The sequence below is a fragment of the Pelobates fuscus genome, chromosome 8, assembly GCF_036172605.1.
Source record: "Pelobates fuscus isolate aPelFus1 chromosome 8, aPelFus1.pri, whole genome shotgun sequence".
Taxonomy (NCBI): domain Eukaryota; kingdom Metazoa; phylum Chordata; class Amphibia; order Anura; family Pelobatidae; genus Pelobates; species Pelobates fuscus.
In genome coordinates this window covers 176324853-176345547 of record NC_086324.1, presented here as the reverse complement: position 1 = coordinate 176345547, position 20695 = coordinate 176324853, and the positions used below count along the sequence as shown (strand labels likewise).

The 20695-nt window shown below is 44.4% G+C and overlaps 1 protein-coding gene across 1 annotated transcript; it reads left to right on the top strand.

Moving 5' to 3' along the window:
* Positions 1-8535: 8535 nt before the first annotated feature.
* On the top strand, positions 8536-19458 carry LOC134571059 (uncharacterized). Its single transcript, XM_063429104.1, has 4 exons — positions 8536-9092; positions 10174-10300; positions 17544-17617; positions 18374-19458. The coding sequence occupies exons 1-4, from the start codon at positions 8765-8767 to the stop codon at positions 18652-18654; spliced, it is 810 nt and encodes a 269-aa protein (XP_063285174.1). The 5' UTR covers positions 8536-8764; the 3' UTR covers positions 18655-19458.
* The last annotated feature ends 1237 nt before the right edge of the window (positions 19459-20695 follow it).

Sequence of the window (20695 nt, the reverse complement as noted above, 5' to 3'; positions counted from 1 at the left end):
AGGGGTCAAGGTCTGAGCTTGTGGCGGGATAGGGAGCTGAAGGAGAAGGAATAGGCTCCCTAGGATGAACGTCATGGAGACGTAAAACTGTGGTCCTTGGTGGTTGGTAGGTTTCGAGTCCTGTCGGTGGCTCAGAACCTGGTGGGGTAGGGGTATCCGGGTATACCCCTGCCATGGTTAAATTGTGTTTGGCACTTTAAGTTGGTATGTTGGAATTATGTTGGTACATGTTATATATATGTGTTTATTATATGGGGGTCATTGCCTTTGTTCTATTAACAGAAGGATTCGGATGCGAGGGCGGAGCATGGGGGCAATGACCCAGGTTTATTTGTTAAGTTATTATTACTGTGATTATTATTGTTATTATTATTATTATTGTTATTATTATTAAGTTATAAGTAATATGGTTATTATAATTATTCAAGATTGTTTAATAAAGCTGTGGACAATTTTTCCCATATACACTAGTGTCAGTGCATTATTGGGGAAGGTATGTGGGAGGGTTGTCCTGGTATCCGACTGCCCATATGGCGACTATACACCGGTCAAGATATTTATAAAAATCCTAAATGCATTACTAGCAGTACAATTGCTACAAAATATAAAAATAATGTCTGCATTGAGCACAATGTCCACATACAGGAAATACTGTTAGATCCTGTACTCTTATAATAAAGGTATTTACAGCTACCGTTATCATCTTTAAAATCTTAAAGGGAAACTGTCACGGCTCTGTAAATTACACACCAACTGAAACATTGAAAATCACCAGGAATTATTTCATCTTTTTTTTATTTCATGCGATGCTGTGTTCACTTTCCAGTTTGTATATAATATTTAGCAGCTGACATCACACTCAGACAAGGCGCACGTTTGCTTTGTTTCTTTTTATCTCTGTCGACTATCTCTTTTCTGACTGGCAGGTGTAAGTCAGAGCTTAGAACAATGATTGACAGGGAGCAAAGTTGCAGTTGCAGGAAAATGAGGTGTAGATTTCTTCATTTAAAGAGACCCTCTAAGCACCATAACCACTTAATCTGGAAATATTCCATTGTGGATATTGTTTTCTCTATATGTAGGGTCACCTATGGCTACCAATCTGGAATACTTTCTTCCTAAAAATATCAGTTTTGTGCAACGTTTGTGTCTGTGACCAGCATACGCTGCGTGCTAACTGCAGATAACGTGGACAAGCTTCCACGGCTGGATGAGTTACCCACTCAAAGTTCCTGCTCTCTGGAGAAAAATAAAAAAACTCAACCAATTATTTTTTTTTATGTTTCATCAATATAAGTGCAAGAAATGGATCAGAACTCCTATCATGCTAACAGAGTTTCTTTCTGAAGCTGGAATTTGGCTGTGACTCCCACAACCTCCCTACACATGTTGTGAAAAAAGAAGCCTTAATATTTTAGCTTCACTTTCTGCATAGTTTGTTTAATATAGAATTTCCTGTCTCCTCCTCTGTTGCCTGCTATAGCCTGCAGCAGCATCATGTGTGTGAACTAGAGATAAATGAACAGAGCAGAAGATAAAAACGTCTAAGGTAAACACACTGTGTTGTAAGATCTATTGAAAATTACCACTTAATTTCATGAACACTGTCAGTCACAGCCAGGGGAGGTGTGGCTAGAGCTGCATAAACAGAAACAAAAGTTATTTAACTCCTAAATGCAGAGAATTGTGTAATTGTGCGTTTTTTCCATTTAATAATAGTCAAAGCTCATATTATAAATGAGCACTCAACTGCCCAAACAGGACAAAAGTAGAGCTCACTGCTCAGCAGATATTCCCCAATGAATACATGTCATTTTTAATGCCATTATTCATTGAGGGTTTATCTTACATTAACTTGCAAAAGCAGTATTTCTCATGAATTGCAGTGTTTCAAGTTTTCCCTGGAATTGAAATTGTCAGTTCACAGGAAAATAACTTATCAGAGGCTTCTCATTGAGATCTGCCACTCTACAAGCACTCTCGCAGGATTCTGATTGGAGTCTGACAATCAGCTATGCAGGAGGGGAGGCAGGCACAGTCAGGTAAGGCTCATGGGAACGAACGGACGGAGGAAGCAATCCTCTCATTCTTTATTATATAGAAAATTGCAGATTTCTCATAAAAATCAGCATTTTTGAAACTGTCGTTATACTGGGAAACCCCTCACCCAAGCTTTAATGTATTCCCATTACCCATTACTTAATTCAAATAACAGGTTAAAGCTCCCTAAAAACTTTATGATGGCTCTGTGTAGAAAAAAATGTATTTGTTCTCTTCATTCTCAGATTGTCTGTCCAATAGATCATTTTGGCTGTTTCTCTCCTCTCTCTGTTCTGCTGCTGTCACACCGTGCCTGCCCCTCCTCCCTACTTCCCCTTGCAGCCATTGCTTTCTCTGATGCTGATTTTAAGCAGGGGAGATGACAGGTTCACTTGAAACCAAACTAACTATACTATGCCATTACACTTTAGCTATTATAGGTTTCTGTATGTTAATTACAAAAGGTAGACTCTGTATTAAACTAGATGTGTGACTTCTCCTGATCTACTTAGAGATGTACTACCCAACATACACAGTATAATAGGGTACTATGCTCACAGAAATTGACATTGACACCTCTCCAAACATGGGCATATAAGAGCAGTGTGATGCTGAACTGTAACGAGGCTGCACCCTGCAATAATATATAGGTTTTTAGGGATTAGACCTCTTTGTTAGGCAGTAGTACAAGAGAAGTAAAAAGCTGTGCATAGATTTTATCAATAGATATTGTAGTGACATCAGAGAAACACTGTGTTACTGTCTGGAATGTTTATTATCATGTTTAGATTTATATGTATTAGTCATTGAACTAATTACCTCACTGCGCACTGTGGCTGAATGTCTGCACTAGGCCCTGGGGAGATAGCGCAGCTAAGCGGACAAGGGCACATGTAGGAGTGTGGGGATAGATGCATGGGATTGGTTGGGAAGAGTCTGTGGGTGTGATTATGTTCTGTGTAAGACAGTGTGGGGGAGGTCTTACCTCAGTGCCACTTGGGATTCGGGCCAGCAAACAGCTTCCTGTCCTCCTGCTCCTGTTTGCCTGGGCCTGCAGATTGACACAGCTTGATGGTTGAGGCTTCTGGCTTCCCTCAGGGCTGCTGCAGTGTGGATTGTGGCCGGCACCTGTGGGTACAATGGGCAAGCATTAATGAGGTATGGCTACCGGTGTGGCCCCCCCCGTGGCCTACCTCCCCCTGCTGCCTTCCCCTGGAGCACCCCCTGCGGTCTCCCCTGCTGCCTCCCCTGCGGCCCCTGCCCCTGGGGGCCGCAACAGCACTGGCAGGCGTTCCCACCCACCTGCCAGGCTCTCCCCTGATTCCACTCCTCGGGCCCGGTTGATGAGGTGGAGCCCGGGCCCGAGGCATCAACGGGACCGCGTGTCTGGGGCTCCAGACACGCGGCCTACCTCCAGTTGCTGTGCTTTGCGGCCTTCCGCGGCTGCGCGCGTGGCACGGCCTTTTGCCACGAGGCCTGCCACTGCCACGCGGCCAGCCGCTTCCATTGGCGCACAGCCTGGGACTCCCAGGCCAGGGATGCGGCCTGGTACCGCCGCGCGGCCTTCTGCTTCCGCAGCCGCGCGGCCTATTGCTACAAGGCCGGGGATGCGGCCTGCTACCGCCGCGCGGCCTCCTGGTGCGGCTGCCGCGCGGCCTACATGTTTTCTCCTTACTTCACCATCTGCCCCGGCCGCCTGTGCTGGATTGCGGTCCGGGGGCGGTGGCCGCCCGGCAACGGTCCGGGTCCCCCCGCGGCCCGCGGGGTGGTGTGGTGGTGAGTAGGCCCTTGCGGGCCGCGCGGGGTACCTTGGTACCGCCGTGGGGAGTCCAGGGGGGGTACCCTTGCTCGTCGGGAGCCTCCTCTGCCGGTGAGGAAGGCTCCCAGGGCTGTCTCACCTGTCCCCCCCCCTCTTTCCCCTGTTGGGCTGTCCGTTCCGCTGGGGGGCCCCTTGGCTGGTCCCCCCCCTCCTCTTGCCTGGTTTCCTCTCCACCCCCCCCCTCTCTGGTGGCCCCCTTTCCCCCCCCCATCTGCTCTAATTTCCCCCCCTCTCCCTCTCCCATCCTGTTTCCCCTTTTCTGCTGTAACCCCCCCTCTCTGTCTCTCCCCGTCTGCCTCCCCTCTGTTCCCCCCCCTTCCTAAACCTGCCCCCCCCCCCCATGTAGGTCACTTACCTCGGCCATCTCCTCTGGGGCGTGGGCTCTCATCTTCTCTGCTGCTTCTTCTCAGGATACTGCTGCAGTTCATGGACCGTCCAGCAGGTGGCGCCTGGATCAAAGCTGATGTCTTCTGTGGATGCTGGGACTGCTGTTTCTTTGCCTCAGCCTTCTGTGAGTGCAGTGCCGGGCTTGGATCGCCAGGCTGCGACCGGTGAGTACGCTTCCCCCCTCCTTTTCGCGCTTCGCGTGCATACGTTGTTCCTTCCTTTATTCAGTCTGGTCCTCTTGCACACAATAAAAAAAAAAAAAAAAAGAATACACGGTAAATTGCCAACTGGAATAAATTATAAAAAAAAAAAAAAAAAAAAAAAAGAAAAGACAGTGCATACTATGACTTATACAAGAAGATTGATTGTTCACTTAAAAAATAAATAAATAAATAAGTAAAAGAAAAGCAAAACAACAATTAAAAAAAAAAAAAAAAACGTGAACGGAAGAAAACGTCTGAAATAGAATGCAAGTACTTAGGTGCATGGACGCCGCTTCCCCCTCCCCCTTAAATTTCAGTATGCATCGTATGTTTCAGCTTGCTTTCCTGCAGCGGCCCGAGTTCGCGTGACTCTGGGTGTTGCTGGGCTTATATGGCCCGCTTGGCTTGCGCGCAATGCTGGGGAGCAGATGGTGGGGAGGGGCTTTTATTGCAGGGACGTTCCCTCCTGCCACGGGGGGTCCCCTGACTAAGAGGGACATTGGGGGCTCTAGGAGGGTCGTGGGGAGCATGCTCTGGTCGGTTACACCCCATGGCACATGTTCGAATGCACCCTGTGTTCTGGTTAGCATGGTCGGGGAGAGGGCTCCCCGGGGATGCGCTGCGTGGTTCTGCGGTCAGGACACTTTCGGGACGCGTATCGTCCCTGGGAGGAGCTGGGTTGGTGGAGGTCCATTTTGCACTTTAGTTGGCGGTGCAACCCTTCTTGGCCTGGGGCCGGATGGGCTCCGGCCTCTGGTTTTACTTAGGTCTCGCCTGGTGCCTCAGCACGGTGCATTTTTCGTTCTCCCGGCGATCTGTCGGGATGGGGACGTGGGTGCTCTCGGTGCTGGACCCTCAGTCCATGTGAGAGCTCCTTCGGGTGGTGTGGGTCCAGTTTCCCAAGTACGCTCGATTAGCTTACTTCCCAATCGTTACAGGTGCCCCTGGAGTTCGCTCTGTGGGTCCCCCCCTTTGGGATGTGGTACCCATGGTGGAGCGGGGTTGATATTGCCTGATTCCTTATTTACTCGTCTGTTGTTTTCCTTCCGGGGGCTGGGTTTGTGTTGGTGGCGCGGCGCAGCGGTCTGCGTGAGTGGGGCTGCGGGGCCCTGGGGCCTTGCCGATGTAGGCGGCGGTGGAATCGGTCTTCCGGCTGCTGCCGGTACGCCCGTCGAGTTGTTGTTTCTGGGCTGTGTTCTGACGGTCAGGACTAGGTGGCTATGTGCCTCCACGGAAGTTGCTCCCGATGTCGCTTATGTGTGGGGCCGTCAGTGTCGCATGTACGCGCTCTGCTGTTGCAGTGTTTTTTCTTGGGATAGTGTTTTGGAGTTTCTGAGTTCCGTGGCCAAGGCCTTATTCGTGGGTCGGGATGTGTGCTCTTGTCTCCTGGATAGTGGGATCAATTCCTGTAAGGGAAACGCCGGTGCCCCTGGCTGCGGTTTGGGGCATCAGGCAGGAGGCGTCGGGGGCTTGGAGGGGCGTTGTGGGTTTCGGCTGCGCTACTCGTGGGCTCTCCGGGGTACGCTGGGCTTTGCCTGTTGGGGTTGCCCTTGGGACTGTATGGGGTTCCTGCTGGGCCTCCTCTAATGCTGGCTTGTGCACTCTGGCCCCCGGTGTCCTTTTCTGCTGGCTTCCGACTGTTTCGCCGCCGCAGCAGGTTTTGGGTTTTGGGCCATTTGGCTCTCGGGGGGTGCTGCCTCTTGCCAATGCGCTGGCTCTGGCGGACTCTGGTGTTCTTGGAGGTCCCCCTTTCTGGTGGCATGGTAGGCATGTGGTACCCAGCTCACGAACAAGTGGGTGGGTTTTCCTTGGGGACCATCGTGGGGTGATGCTGGCTGTCTGTCACATGTTACAGTACCCTATACCCCGGTGGTACTCTGGTACTCTGGCTCGGTGCTGTTTGAGTCTAGGGGCGGCTAGTCAGGGTTTGTCCGGTGGTTACCGATATGATGGCCGATGCTCTGTCTTGTTCATTGTAGAGTGTACTTCGGGTGGAGGTGTCACGGGGTCGATTTGTATGGCAGTGGAGGTGTGGTCACTTGGTCCAGCGGTCTGCTGAAGCTGGTCTGTAGGCAATTTCTGGGGCGGCGTGGGGCCCGCTCCAGTAAGGTTGGAGGGTTCGGGGCGGACAGGTACGTTTCCTTTTGGGTTCCGGGATTGGACTGCTCATCTACATGTTTGGTTCCGTCTATTGCGGGCGTTGGGGGCTATTTCTGCGATTAGCGGGGCTCGGCTTCCCGTTCATGTTACGGTCGTCGGCAAGTGGGAGGGTGTTTTGGTGGAGTTGACTAAGTGTTGGAATGGACTTCCTTCAGGTTTCGCAGCTCGATGGCTGTTGTCGTTGGGAAGGGTAGGTTGGTTGAGATTGGCTGTTTCATCGATAGAATCTGTGCAATTCGTGGATGTTGCGGGGTTGACTTTCCGCATCCTCCTGGGGTAGGTGGGATGCACGGGGTAATGGTTGGGCTCCTACCGAGCTGTAATGGGTTTCCAGGATGGTCTGTAATGTACCGTTCCGATCGGGGGCGGTGCAGGGTTCCGTCATTTGCCTGTTTTCGTTGGGAGTACTGTTCCGTCCCTGGGATTGTTCGGCCTCTTCCCCGGTTTGTTTCTCGGAGATGGGTTTTTTCACCCCCGCGTCCATCTAGTTGGGGTGTTCCTCTTGGGGGCTCAACTTCCTGGATAAGGATGGTGGGGAATTCAAAGGGCATTTATTTTGGTTGGGGGGCGGCTATGGACACCGCCAGGCTGGGTGTGCCTGCGCCGATGGTTCGGAGGGCTCGAATGGTGGGAGTCAGGGTGGTGGATCCTTGGGTTCGCCTTGTTGGTCTCTCTTGGATTTCTCGCCGCGTTACGGTCCCTCCCCCCCTCACCCCCGGACTGGGGAGGGCGGGGTTTTTTTCGTGGGTAATTTGGGAAAGGAGGCGGGGGCGAGTGGTTGGATCTTCCACCTTCTGGGGGCGGAGGTTTGGTGGTCTGGCTCCAGTTACGTGAAGGGGGTGTGGCTCCTCCTCATACGGGGTCAGCTGCCCCGCCTCATGGGGTACCAGGGGTTTTGTCATCCCTGGGCGGAATGACATGGGTCGGTGGTGTTTTAGGACTTGGGTGCTCTTCGACCTGGACATGTTTCGCATTATGTTTCTTCCCAGAGGTTCTCAGGGGCTGGGCTGGGCCTATCGCCCTTTCCTGTTGGCAGGGCACTCCGCACTGTGAGTGCCCTGGTGCGCTGCTGTCTGTCATAGGACTGGATGGGTTTCTAGGTTTGTCGTGGATAACTAAATGACTAAACACATAACTGACGAAATGAATATATAAAACATAAACGCTTCCAGTTCGCCCATTGGGTTTGGCTAAATGTGGTTTAGTTATCTCGGGGGAAGGGTGCGCTTGCTGGAGGTCGGACTTGACCTCTGTTACTCTAGCGCTGCGAGGAGTGGTGGAACAGGCCATGGCTGGTTGTGGTGGGGTCCCCCGCTGATTTTAGGCGTAAAACAGCGGGGTTGTGGCGGGGGTATGTCCTTGCCAATTGAGTTTGAGGTTACGTTTAAGTAGATGGAATGAGATGAACAAGTTTTTTAAGGTCTCAAACCTCCCCTGCTCTAAAGGTTTAACTTTAGGTTGCCTGAGGTCTCGTGCCCATCGAGCGTGGATAAGGTCGGCTAATGGCGGGCATTGGAAATATATGATTTTTATGACGAGGGGGGAGGTGAGAGGAAGTGGTGATTAGGAACCACTCCATGTTTTTATTGGCAAGGACGGTTGGGTCACTGTATAACACTATGTGTGGAGTTATATATGTATATATGTTAATTTATGCTTATTTATGTCTAACGTTTTGGTTACAGAAAAGAAGAGATTTAATAAATAAAGTTATGGATGTGTTATGCAGTAATTTAGTTTGTGATAATAAATGCTGTGGCCTGTTTCATCCATACTAAGTGGTCTGTCGTTATTGGGGGGTTTAATGTGGTTAGTTTTGTTCTAGGCTGCATCGCGATTCCCCACTACGTACATACATGTTAAATATATAATCAAGAACACATTTACTACATTGATCAATTCAGTTGTGCCATTACCCTGTGCCTGCTGTTTTTCGATCAGAAGAAACATTACCAGAGTCACTAGATGTTTTTGTAAGCTCGTGTATGAGTGTCCCCTACTTCCTTATTTACACACCCTGCTACTCACAGCTAAAATAGTTTCGTTTTCAATGTTTAAATAGTCAGATTCGAAACTTTGTCATTAATCTATCATCCTTACACCCTCATCTTGTGAGTTCCTGGTTATCACTCAAAGAAAGCAAAAGAGCAATACAATGGAAGAGTCACGACCAGTAGATGTTATACGTCACTATATCCATAACTTCAGTCTTAATAATTGTGCTCATGGGAATCAGGGCTATAATCGAGTTCTTCTGCAACTGTTTGGTTACATGGGCCATGGGAAGTCCTCCTTGATCAACTCTTGTAAGTATGTATTAGGAGATGGACCTTACCAGATATACGCCAAGGCTGAAGAGTCCTATGGTGGAGTCACAACAAGCAGGACAGCTTATCACCTGACCCCCACCATCACCATAGTGGACAACAGAGGATGCTCCACCATGAATAGTTTCCAGACCGGAGAAATTTACGCTCAGCTCGGTAAGCGATGTTTGACCCATTAAATGCTTGTTAATTAATCGTTTACAAATTATGCTACAATTAGATCCTACTGATCTCCTAATTGGTAATAAAACTAAGAAGTGACCACTTTCCTAATACATAATAATGAAGATTAATTGGTACATTTCTGTGCTCTTTAGAGTTCAAATTGGAGGAAGAGAAGAAATTAGCTTTTTTTCCAAAAATATACAGAACCATCTCTGACTTGATTAGAATGAACTCTGAATTACTGTCCTACTGGAAAAACTCCAAATATCCCAGAAATATCCATAAATACGTCATAATGGAATAAAAAAGTAAATGATTCACCCCAATACCTGCACAATAAGCTAATGGGAAATGGTCAATAACTGGCTAATAGATCAAATAAATACATTAAACAGGGAACCTGAACCCCTATTACTCTGGCTGGGCATAGTGATAGCACCCCTGCTATTGCCTTACACTATGCTGAGGTCAGTAGTTTGAGGTCAAATGGAAAATTTGGTTAATTTTAATAGTTTTGTATTTCAAATATAGCGACACAAAAATGTAAGTGCCCTGCATCACATACTATGAAATAATGGACTAATGTGAGTGGCTCAATCATGTCACTGTTAAACTCCTACAATAGAAGGCATATAAGCCTTCTCCAACAGATGAGCAATGTGATTGGGTAGAACAAACTCACGCACTCATGATGGACTCACATCTCTTCTATGGGGATATAAACGGGGAGTCTTCTATCCTCTTCTGCCAATGTGAGTCTGGCTATATTATCTAAATGTATTGTTATCAGCGAAAATAAAAGCAGAAATAAAAGCAGAATTGTATTAAGTGCCCCTCTCAGACACAAACCGAGTTATAAGATGCAAAGGAGAAAACGGGGACCTCAGTAATATATTGTGTCCTGGGCTATGCAAAAGCCTAGAGAGGACCATGCACGTCCTATTAACCAATTCATTGGCTTTATTTGCCCTTGTTGTTATTTGACTTAACCATAGACATCTATAGTGTTACAGATGGAAATAGACTATAAAGTATCATGTTTCCACTAATCATTACCCATTTCTTCTTTAAGGAAATTTCATCCCTCTGAACATGAAGGTAATTTGGCCACAAAGCTACCAGGAAATGATAAACCGAGTGGAGGAATCAGAAATGGACCCAAATTTTACAGATTACCTTGTTCCTGTGTTTGTTTACAGGTAAGTACTGTGCATATTACATAGACATGGTAATACACTACGGTGAAAATTCAAAGTGAATTTAAAATTTAAGGTGAAAATAGCCCAACTGGGAACATTCTCACCATTGGTGATATATGTAGTTACACATAGCAAATTCGAGGGCTTTTAAACACCAGCAGGTAACCCTCATTTCCTTCCCTCGTTTGACCATTTTTAACATGTAGATTCCAGACCCAACCCTAATTCCTTTATCTGATGCTGGAATTTCTGTTACCCTTTAATGTTTTTACACAGAGAAGCCACTGTAACAATTAGAAAGCCTCTTGTCTAAAATACATGATCATTTCCCATTGTGAGGTGTCCCTCACTCATGACTACTCCTTGGGTAATAAAATTCTCCGGCCATCTTATGAGCTACTTATACATCGTACTCTTTTTACACACCTGAAAAAATGCCAACTAGTTGAATTCTTTCATACGTTCCTTGAGGTAAGAATGACTCCTTCTCTTCACCCTCTCTCAATTGATATTCATACACTGATTGGATTTTCCTAACCCACAGATAATGCTGTATGCACCGTACAATTAGATATCTTAGAGAGGCTGACAGAACTGGTTGTGCAATCCTTCTAGCCACCAGTCCTGATCCTACTAATGTGTCCCTCACCATCAAATACCTAATGTTGCTGCCTCCAAGTCTTTTTTTTATCAGAAATAAATCAGGTTCCATATTAATCTACATGTAATTAAAAGACCCATTGATTCCTCCCTCTCACTTCCCTGGAATGTGGTGATTATGCCAACTGCGTATTCCCTCTCCAACTACTCAGAATGATGGGAACTTGATCTTGGGCTCTATGTTGCTTGTCAACAATAATATAATATATTAATCATGGTTGCTGAATCCTCCATCAATACCAGATACCAGGGCTCAAGCAACAAGATCCACACCCATTGGTTTAGTACTGCTGATAAACTATCCACTTTCTCATTGAATTGCCCCGTATAGCAGTAAAAAGCATCCTGGTTGCCAGGACAACGCGGCACAACTGATTAGTAGGCCCGTGGCAGGCATAATGGATTAGGCCATTCAGACAGCTGTAATTACCCTCGATTACGGCTGTTGGTTAGGGTGGACACCAGCCCACTGCACAGATGCACAGTGAGTAATTAAATGGGGTCTTATAAATATGTGTTGTTGAGTTAGTACACTTGTCTTTGTCCTGAGGAAAGTTCCCATGTGGAACTGTAATTTTTGTGTTGTTTTGACACCTTTTTTCAAGTAAACCTTTGATTTGGAAAACCTTGGCATGCTGATACCTTTCGTTTGTATACATTTTCTCATTGAATCATGAACTAGAATGGTCAAGAAGTGTTGGCGCAAATTTTGCTATTTCATATCCGGTGGCTAGTCCCCATGGAAAAGGAGGTCCACCATGCTTACTTGGCTACTTTAACATACATTACCAACATTTAATGTTTCCACTATTTCCCGACACTGGAGCACAAAGACTTTCTTTCCTTCACCGTATAAACGCATCACTTAGTCTAATTCCTGGGTTCTGGAGGACGGGTGTAGCTCCTGCAATAAGATAAGAGAAGGTGGAGAAAATATACTTTATTATAGAATTTATATTTTATTTGTCCAGCAACTCCTAGAGATAAAGCAGACTTTCTCCGCACTCTGCTAATCGGTTTGACATTAAATCACTGTGTTTGGCAACTTTTCAGCACCAGTGTGTGTTTTACTTAAAGTGGCACTGTTACCTTCTGGGGACTTTGCAGAATTTGCTTGAGGTCCGGTGGCCAAGGCGGGCAGATAAAGGTGAGAATAACACAAAAGAAAAGACGGATTGGACAGCGCAATAGAACTGATCACAGCAAAAAAGGGTAGGCTGCACTAAGATCTAAGTCTTCATTACCATGCAAACCTGCTTGTGAGGAGAACAGGCACCTATTTGAGGACTTAGTTCTTACATCATCACCCAAAGAATCCTAGGTGGGGATTGTTCCACCCAGGCCTGTTACATAGAGCGGTTTGTCTGCTCTATATATTGTAAGTGCATCTCTTATTTTTTAATCAGCATTTTTAAATTAAAGAGAGCACTATGGGCCTTTTTCTTGTGATTTTATTTCATGTGACCAACACTGAAAATACCGTCAGAGAAATATCCTACTACATACCACAGTTTAAATACCACAGTATGCTGTTTTACCTGGAGCTGGTTATAGCTCTCACAAATGTGAGTAGGCACTTCTTTATCTTAGTGTTGTTTGTGGCAACATTTCCTAAAGTTATTGCACTATTGGTCCCCTCTGTGTCTTCTCTTTTTCATATGCTGATGAGGATTTGACGCCCTGTGTATTCCTGAAGAAATAATTTGAGACCTAGAGACTCTAATTGCTTGTTTTTTTGGTACCTTTTTATTATATTTATTTAATTGTGTTGGCACACCCTGTATTTGTTGTTTTCTGTTTTACCAGATAAAGGTGAGAACCTGTCTCTCGCGGGTGTCGCCATCTTAGTTCGGTGGGTCCTCTTCATCTCCTGACGCTTCAAGTCTATGGAGCACAGCAATAAAGTCTATGGAGGACTCCCTTCAGCTGTCACTGGTGATGGCTGGGGGATTGACACTTCTAGATAGCGGGAGCTCAATCCATTGTCAGGAAGTGTCAGGTGGAGGGAAAATAAAGAGACAAAGTAATACTAACTTCTCTGTATGTCTCTTGACTGGGTTGGAATTTCAGTGAAATACTAACACTGTCAAAATAAGCAATTCATAAAAATTCTATATTTATTAAATACTTCTTTTTTTTAAATGGGGGGGAAGAAGGAGGGGGTACAGCGGTGCTATAAGCCATAAATAACAAACGTAAAACGTCTGGGCGCCAATGTTACGGATGCTGGGGGCACAAATAGCCTCCAGCACACAAGTACAAATAACTCAAGCTGAAACACTGCATGTACATACATACTGAAGTGGTTATGGTGGTTGGGCTAAGCCTTTAAGATATATGTGTATTGGTAAAGACCAGTTCACATGAAACGTACCCTATCTTCTTCATCTATCATGTGCTTTAGTGCAAAAAAGTGCTCCACCCAAAACGCCTTCTATTGCTAAGTGTTGAAAATCTAAAATGTATCCTCACTGTAAGTTACTTGTAAAATGCTTAGAAAGGGTCTCTTTTGGCAAACACGTCGCTATTAATAATGTTTTGCATTTTTCACACGCAAATGGCACTTACACTGACGATATAATTGTTGTGAAAAACTAATATTTGTGTTCAGCGAAGTCTCCCGAGTATAACAGTACCCCCATGTACAGGTTTTATGGTGTTTTCAAAAGTTACAGAGTCAAATATAAGGCTTGCGGTTCAGTTTTTTCACATTAAAATTTGCTAGGTTGCCTTTGAGACCGTACAGTAGCCCAGGAATTAAAATTACCCAATAGTAGACAACCCAGGGTATTGCAAATATGGTATGTTCAGTTTTTGTTAGTAGCGACTTAGTCACAAACACTGTCCAAAATTTGCATTCAAATTAGTTTTTTGCATTTTCAAATATTAACACTAACTTTGGCCAGTGTTTGTGACCAAGTGGCTACTAAAAAAGACTGGACATACTCCATTTGCAATACCTTGGTTTGTCTACTTTTGCAAATGGTATGCCATCATGGGGGTAATTCTTATTCCTGGGCTACCATATGGTCTCAAAGGCAACGTAACCAATCTGGCGAATTTCAATGTAAAAAAAACTGAAATATGTAACACGCTATATTTGACCCTGTAACTTCCCAAAACACCATAAAACCTTGACAGGTGTATAGTCGCCATTTTGGGCAGTCGGAATCCAGGACAAACCAAACCCATATCCTAACCCAATAACACACAGACACCAAGGAATATGGGGAAATTTGTCCACAGCTTTATTAACCAATAATAATAATAATATTAATAATAATAATAATAATAATAATAATAATAATAACGATAATAAATTAACAGATAAACATGGGTCATTGCCCCCCATACTCCGCCCCCTCGCATCCTGTTCCTTCGGCTACCATACAAAAGGCAATGACCCCCATATAATAACACATATACATATTTATAACATACACCAACATTATTCCAAAGTGCCAACCATCCATTAACCACGGCAGGGGTATACCCGGATACCCCTGCCCCACCAGGTTCTGAGCCACCTCCAGGACTCGAAACCTCTCAACCACCGATGACCACAATTTGTTTATTCCACCTCACGTTCATCCAGGGGAGCCTATTTCCTCTCCTTCAACTCCCCGTCCCGCCGCTGTGAAAGAAACGGGTAAATAAACACATAACAAACAAAGGGAGGGTGGGTGGGACAAACTCAACCAGGTAGAAAGTTAGAATGACTCACCTAAAATGGCTGCTCATTTAAATAGCCAATCCTACTTACCCATAATTCCAACCCTTGCTTACTTCCTCCTAAGCCCGCCTCCTAACCCCTGTCAAGGCCTTTTTCCGCTTAGCTGCGCTCTAGCTACATGGGGCTACAGTACATAAGGGGTACTATTTTACACGTGAGACATCGCTGAATACAAATATGTGTATGTTACTGCAGTAAAAGCACATAAAAAAAACAAAAGCATATTTTCATATTAAATTATGTTCCATACCTAAATATTTGATGTTAAACGAAAGCCCTGTTTCCCTGGATAAAATGATATATAATAAGTGTGGATGCACATAATATGAAAGAGGTGAATTACGGTTGGACAGACATATAGCACAAATGCCAGGTTTTGTTTATGTTTTGTTTGGATCACAACTTGTACATTTGGCTGCGGTCTTAAGGGGTTAAACTCCTTTACTGTGTTAACCTCTACCACTTGAGCTGGAAGGCTATTCCATGCATCCACTACCCTCTCAGTAAAGTAATAGTTACTGATATTATTTTTAAACCTTTGCCCCTCAAATTTAAGACTATGTCCTCTTGTTGTGGTAGTTTTTCTTCCTTTAAATATAGTCTCCTCCTTTACTGTGTTTATTCCCTTTATGTATTTAAATGTTTCTATCATATCCCCCCTGTCTCGTCTTTCCACCAAGCTATACATGTTAAGATCCTTTAACCTTTCCTGGTAAGTTTTATCCTGCAATCCATGAACCAGTTTAGTAGCCCTTCTCTGAACTCTCTCTAAGGTATCAATATCCTTCTGAAGATACGGTCTCCAGTACTGCGTACAACACTCCAAGTGAGGTCTCACCAGTGTTCTGTACAATGGCATGAGCACTTCCCTCTTTCTACTGCTAATACCTCTCCCTATACAACCAAGCGTTCTGCTAGCATTTCCTGCTGCTCTATTACATTGTCTGCCTACCTTTAAGTCATCAGAAATAATCACCCCTAAATCCCTTTCCTCAGATGTTGAGGTTAGGACTCTATCAAATATTTTGTACTCTGCCCTTGGGTTGTTACGTCCAAGATGCATTATCTTGCACTTATCCACATTAAATGTCAGTTGCCACAACTCTGACCATTTTTCTAGTTTACCTAAATCATTTGCCATTTGGCTTATCCCTCCTGGAACATCAACCCTGTTACATATCTTAGTATCATCAGCAAAAAAACATACCTTACCATCAAGACCTTCAGCAATATCACTAATAAAAATATTAAAGATAATGGGTCCAAGTACAGATCCCTGAGGTACCCCACTGGTGACAAGCCCATGCTTCGAATATACTCCATTGACTACAACCCTCTGTTGCCTGTCACTCAGCCACTGCCTTACCCATTCAACAATATTGGAATCCAAACTTAAAAATTGCAGTTTATTGATAAGCCTTCTGTGGCGAAACCGACCTCGCCACGTGTCCTTGGAGGGGGCTGCTTGCCCGCCTCTTGCCTTTGGACTATGGCCCTGCAGGTTAAACTGTTTATTTTCCCTGCAGAAAGGCTTATTCGTGTGATCTGAGTGCCATTCATCTAATAATGTGCAGTCAGATCAAAGCTATCTGGGGATATGTAGAAATGTGTGTTTTATGTACAAAATGTATCAGTATGTATTTTTATGTCTTTTACTGTCGTTTTGTCTGCCATGTGGGTAATGGAGTTTGGCTCTGTCTTTGGAGATAATTAGATTCCTTCTCCAATTATCTCCAGGGCAGAAGGGAGGAAGCCAGGATGCATTGTGGGGATGTTTTACTTTTACTGTTTGAGCCAGGGGGAACAAAAGATACTTTTACTAACTTTTGAACCCCTGGTCTGATTCATGCCATTTTTTTATATGTTATTCCCCTGAATGGATTGATTGTGAATATGTATTTTTATGCGAATGTGATGTATATTTTGGGAGTTATGAATGTTGTGTAAAAACTGTATTTTCCCTACCTATGATAATTGTATTTTCCTGTGTGTACAGATAATTAGTTTACAGGTAGAGGGGAGGGCTATGTGTGGGATGTAACTATTGTGTGATTGGTTAATGTACGTTACTGTGTGTGTCCCTCCCCTTCATGGGAGCACCTAATAAAAATGGCTGCAAGCTAGCAGCCAGAGAGTTCTATTTTTACCCTCAACTTGAGTCATGTCTCTTATTGGGGGAATCTGCTACAAGGGATTGCTATGCTAGGCATATTCCCTTGCTATAATCACTGAGCTCTTGTAAGAGCTTGTTCCTGCTTCGTTCTGAAGGGAGATAGCTGCAGCCTGCGGTGCTTATGGTGTCTGGTGCTTGGAGTCCTCTGGAAGCGCTAGGAGCATCTTTCAACGGAGGTACCCAGTCGGGGTGCCAGTTGATCCGTTACACCTTCTATGTGCAACAGTGTCAAAAGCCTTACTGAAATCTAGGTAAGCAATGTCTACTGCACCACCCTGATCTATAATTTTAGTTACTCAATCAAAAAAATCAATAAGATTAGTTTGGCATGATCTCCCTGAAGTAAATCCATGTTGTCTCTGATCTTGAAATCCATGTGATTTTAGATGTTCAACAATCCTATCCTTTAACATGGTTTCCATCACTTTCCCCACTACTGAAGTAAGGCTTACTGGCCTATAGTTGCCCATCTCCTCCCTACTACCTTTCTTGTGAATGGGCACAACATTTGCTCTATCGTCCCTGTTTTGTGTAGTCTGGGTAAAGAATGAAAAATACACGTATAAAAGATCTTCTTTAAATCTTTATTTCTTCTTTTCGTCTGAGCATCATGATGACACTACTGCCAACAATAAACCCTGTTTTTCCATCATAAAATGAATTCTGTTTCTTTGCAGTGTTACAAAAGACCTCGCTGAGCAAGAAAGACAAGAGATAAAAACCTTTCTCAAGAACTGTCGAACGATGACAGGTACGTTACCGTTACCAATATAATTAAAATAACGCTACAACAGGGATCCTTGTTAATGTTAATAATTGGATTCTTGGATAGAATTCATTTGGCAAACCTGTTTCATGTTTATTCAGGCCTTTCAATATTCCAGCTATTCACGTACGAAAATATATTACTGACTGGAGTGGCACACAGTCCATAAACATCAAAACTGCTAACAGTATTCCGCTGGCAGGCGCCAATCGCTTCAAATAAAAATGATTAGACATAAAAAATTTGATAGGCATGAAAATCTAAATATCCTCCTCTTTTCAGGAAGCTCTTCTAAGAGCTTTTACGTGAGATAATCCACACATCCGCAAAAAAAAACATTTCCACCCAAGTTATTCCCCTATCTTGCCCTATTCTGTGCTACCACAGAGGCCCCTGTGCTAAGTATACTATAGTGGGAGGGCTAAAGATTGGACTGACACAGAAAATACACATGGAGGTTTGTTATTTCTCTATATTTCCAATGTACAGACTCACCACATATTGAAATATCACCCATCATTCTGACTACATTTATTCTTCAAACTTTTTGTCAGTAGCTTTTTGTGTCATAAAAATATCTCTCTCTGTGTCCAAAGTATAGTCAAAAATATCTCTCATTAAATATTTAATTAACATATTAAATTATCCTCAGCTAATATCATAATTATCTGGCATTGGTGAGAAGTTAACCCAAAGACTAAAACTAGTTATTTCTTGTGAGTTGTTGTTTTTTTCCCCCAGGTATTTACCCTCTCATTATCCTCACTAACAAAACTAGTGGTGACTTCTATCAATTTGAGAAGGCCTTCAAATTATTGGGAGCAGAGCAGGTCATGGCTCTGGAAAATTACACAGCAGAAGACCATATAAGATCACGAGGCAGACACACAGAGGTGCTGAAGTTCCTCTATAATGCTCTAGAAGATGTCTCCTTTCAAATGAGAGAACGAAGGAATCCAAAACGTGAAAGAGTGGATCGCAAGAAATTCCTGCTGAATTACCTGCACGAGATCTTTAAATAGATACCATTAAATGTGCAACAAAACTTTAACAATATTACTAAAAAAAATAAGAAAATATAAACTTGTCAACAAGTGGAAAATTCTGCTGGATAGTTTCAATTTCAATTTTTTTTTATTCTGGATAAACGAACCAAGAGGGCGCTTATATGCTCCTTTCAGTTGACTGCAAAATATCCATAATATTATATGTAGATATGGTATTTTCCTATTCCTATTTCATTCAGTTTTTGAGCATTTGATTACCTTTGGGCATACGATTGTGAATTTTAAGGGTTCACTGGGGGTTGACCCTCCTTATGTATTTATTTATTTATTCTATCTCATCAACATCACTGCCTTAGAACCCAAAATTCCAGGTTCACATCCTGGTTAGTCCTCAATGTAAGATGTCCTCTGAAAGAGAGCGCAGTGCACTGTTTTTGATGAGATGGGACTTGACTGCCCTACATACCTGTATGGGACAGTCCTAGAAGACCGTTAATAATTGGAAGAAAGATGGATGCAATGTTGGGGTGAAAGTATCAATTGTTGCCACTTACCTTTCTACTTCCTCTTGATCCTGGACAGCATACTGCAAGCCGCTTTTCCTGCCCTCCCATCCTCTTTCTGGTCTTGCTAGCTTTTCTTAGGTCCTTTTAGTGCTTTCTCTCTTTGTTCTTTCCTGTTGAGTTTTTGTGTTATATTTTTCAGTTATTGTCACAGCTACGGAGTTTGCCCTGATCAGCACCTGGAATAACAGTAGAGAAAGCTAGGCCAATGGGAGTTCCTAGGGGTTCCTGTTACTGATAATTTGACAGGAACTGAATTCTGAGCCCCACAACCAGCATTTTAAAGATTCAAGTTTAAATATACTGTTTAATAAAGCTGTGGTCAAGCAATTCTCCTTAATTTGATATCAGTGTCTTTATTAGGGGATTGGGGAAAGGGGGTGTGGCGAAAGCAGCCTCACCACTGGGCATTGGAGAAGACTGTGTAACGCATCGCCTGGCACCCCGACTGGGTACCTCCGTTGAAGGATGCTCCTAGCGTTTCCTGAGGACTCCAAGCACTCTGGCAGACACCACAATCACCGAACCGAAGAAGCATATAAATCCTCTCAAGCATATGAATGCTGTAGACAGTTGAATAGGAAACTGTAACGGATCACCTGGCACCCCGACTTGGTACCTCCGTTAATGGATGCTCCTAGCGCTTCCTGAGGACTCCAAGCACTCTGGCAGACACCACAATCACCGAATCCGAGAAACCTTTTAAATTCTCCCAAGCATATGAATGCTGTAGACCATTGAATAGGAACCATACGAATAGGCTTGTACTCCTAGCAGTCAACTGGAACAGCATGCAATAAATCCTTCCCCCCAATAATGAGACGACACATCACTTTGAGGGTAAAACAGGAACTCTGGACTGGCTCATCCAGCCTGGCTTTTATTACAATAATCCACATACAGGCCACACCCAGGGGGAGGCATAAAATAACCAATCACATACATGGTTCAGCCCACACATCCCCTCCCCTCAGATAACATTAAACCCAATTATCCGGTACACTTTTCCAGCCAAGTTCTGGATGTACCCCAAAAACAGGGGGTACACCTTTAAATCCAGCATCGCTGGATAGCCCTTATTCAGGGGGGAAACATATCCAAAATTCAAGTCATTCGGATGAACAGTTCGGCAGATATGGGTTTCCAAAGATTTGACCGACCGCATGGGTAAAGTATCCGAAAACAGTTCCATGCATTTTGGCCCTGCGGTCGGTCACAAACAAGGGAATGAAAACAGACGAATTGCCTGTGTTATAGAGCCTAGAGAGGGTTTGAATGAATTCCCTTGTTTGTGGGGTTCTTTCTACCGAAAGTCGGGTCATTCGGTAGTTTCTATACGAATTCCTGGAAGTATGGAGGTCTCAGCGGTGTTTGCCTAGTCAAGTGTCCGATTTTAGTTCCAGACACTCGACGGCAAAACACCGCTGTTCGGTAGTTTAAGATGGCCGCCGCCACGTGTTTGTTTCCCGAATGGCGGCCACCCAGAGGACAAA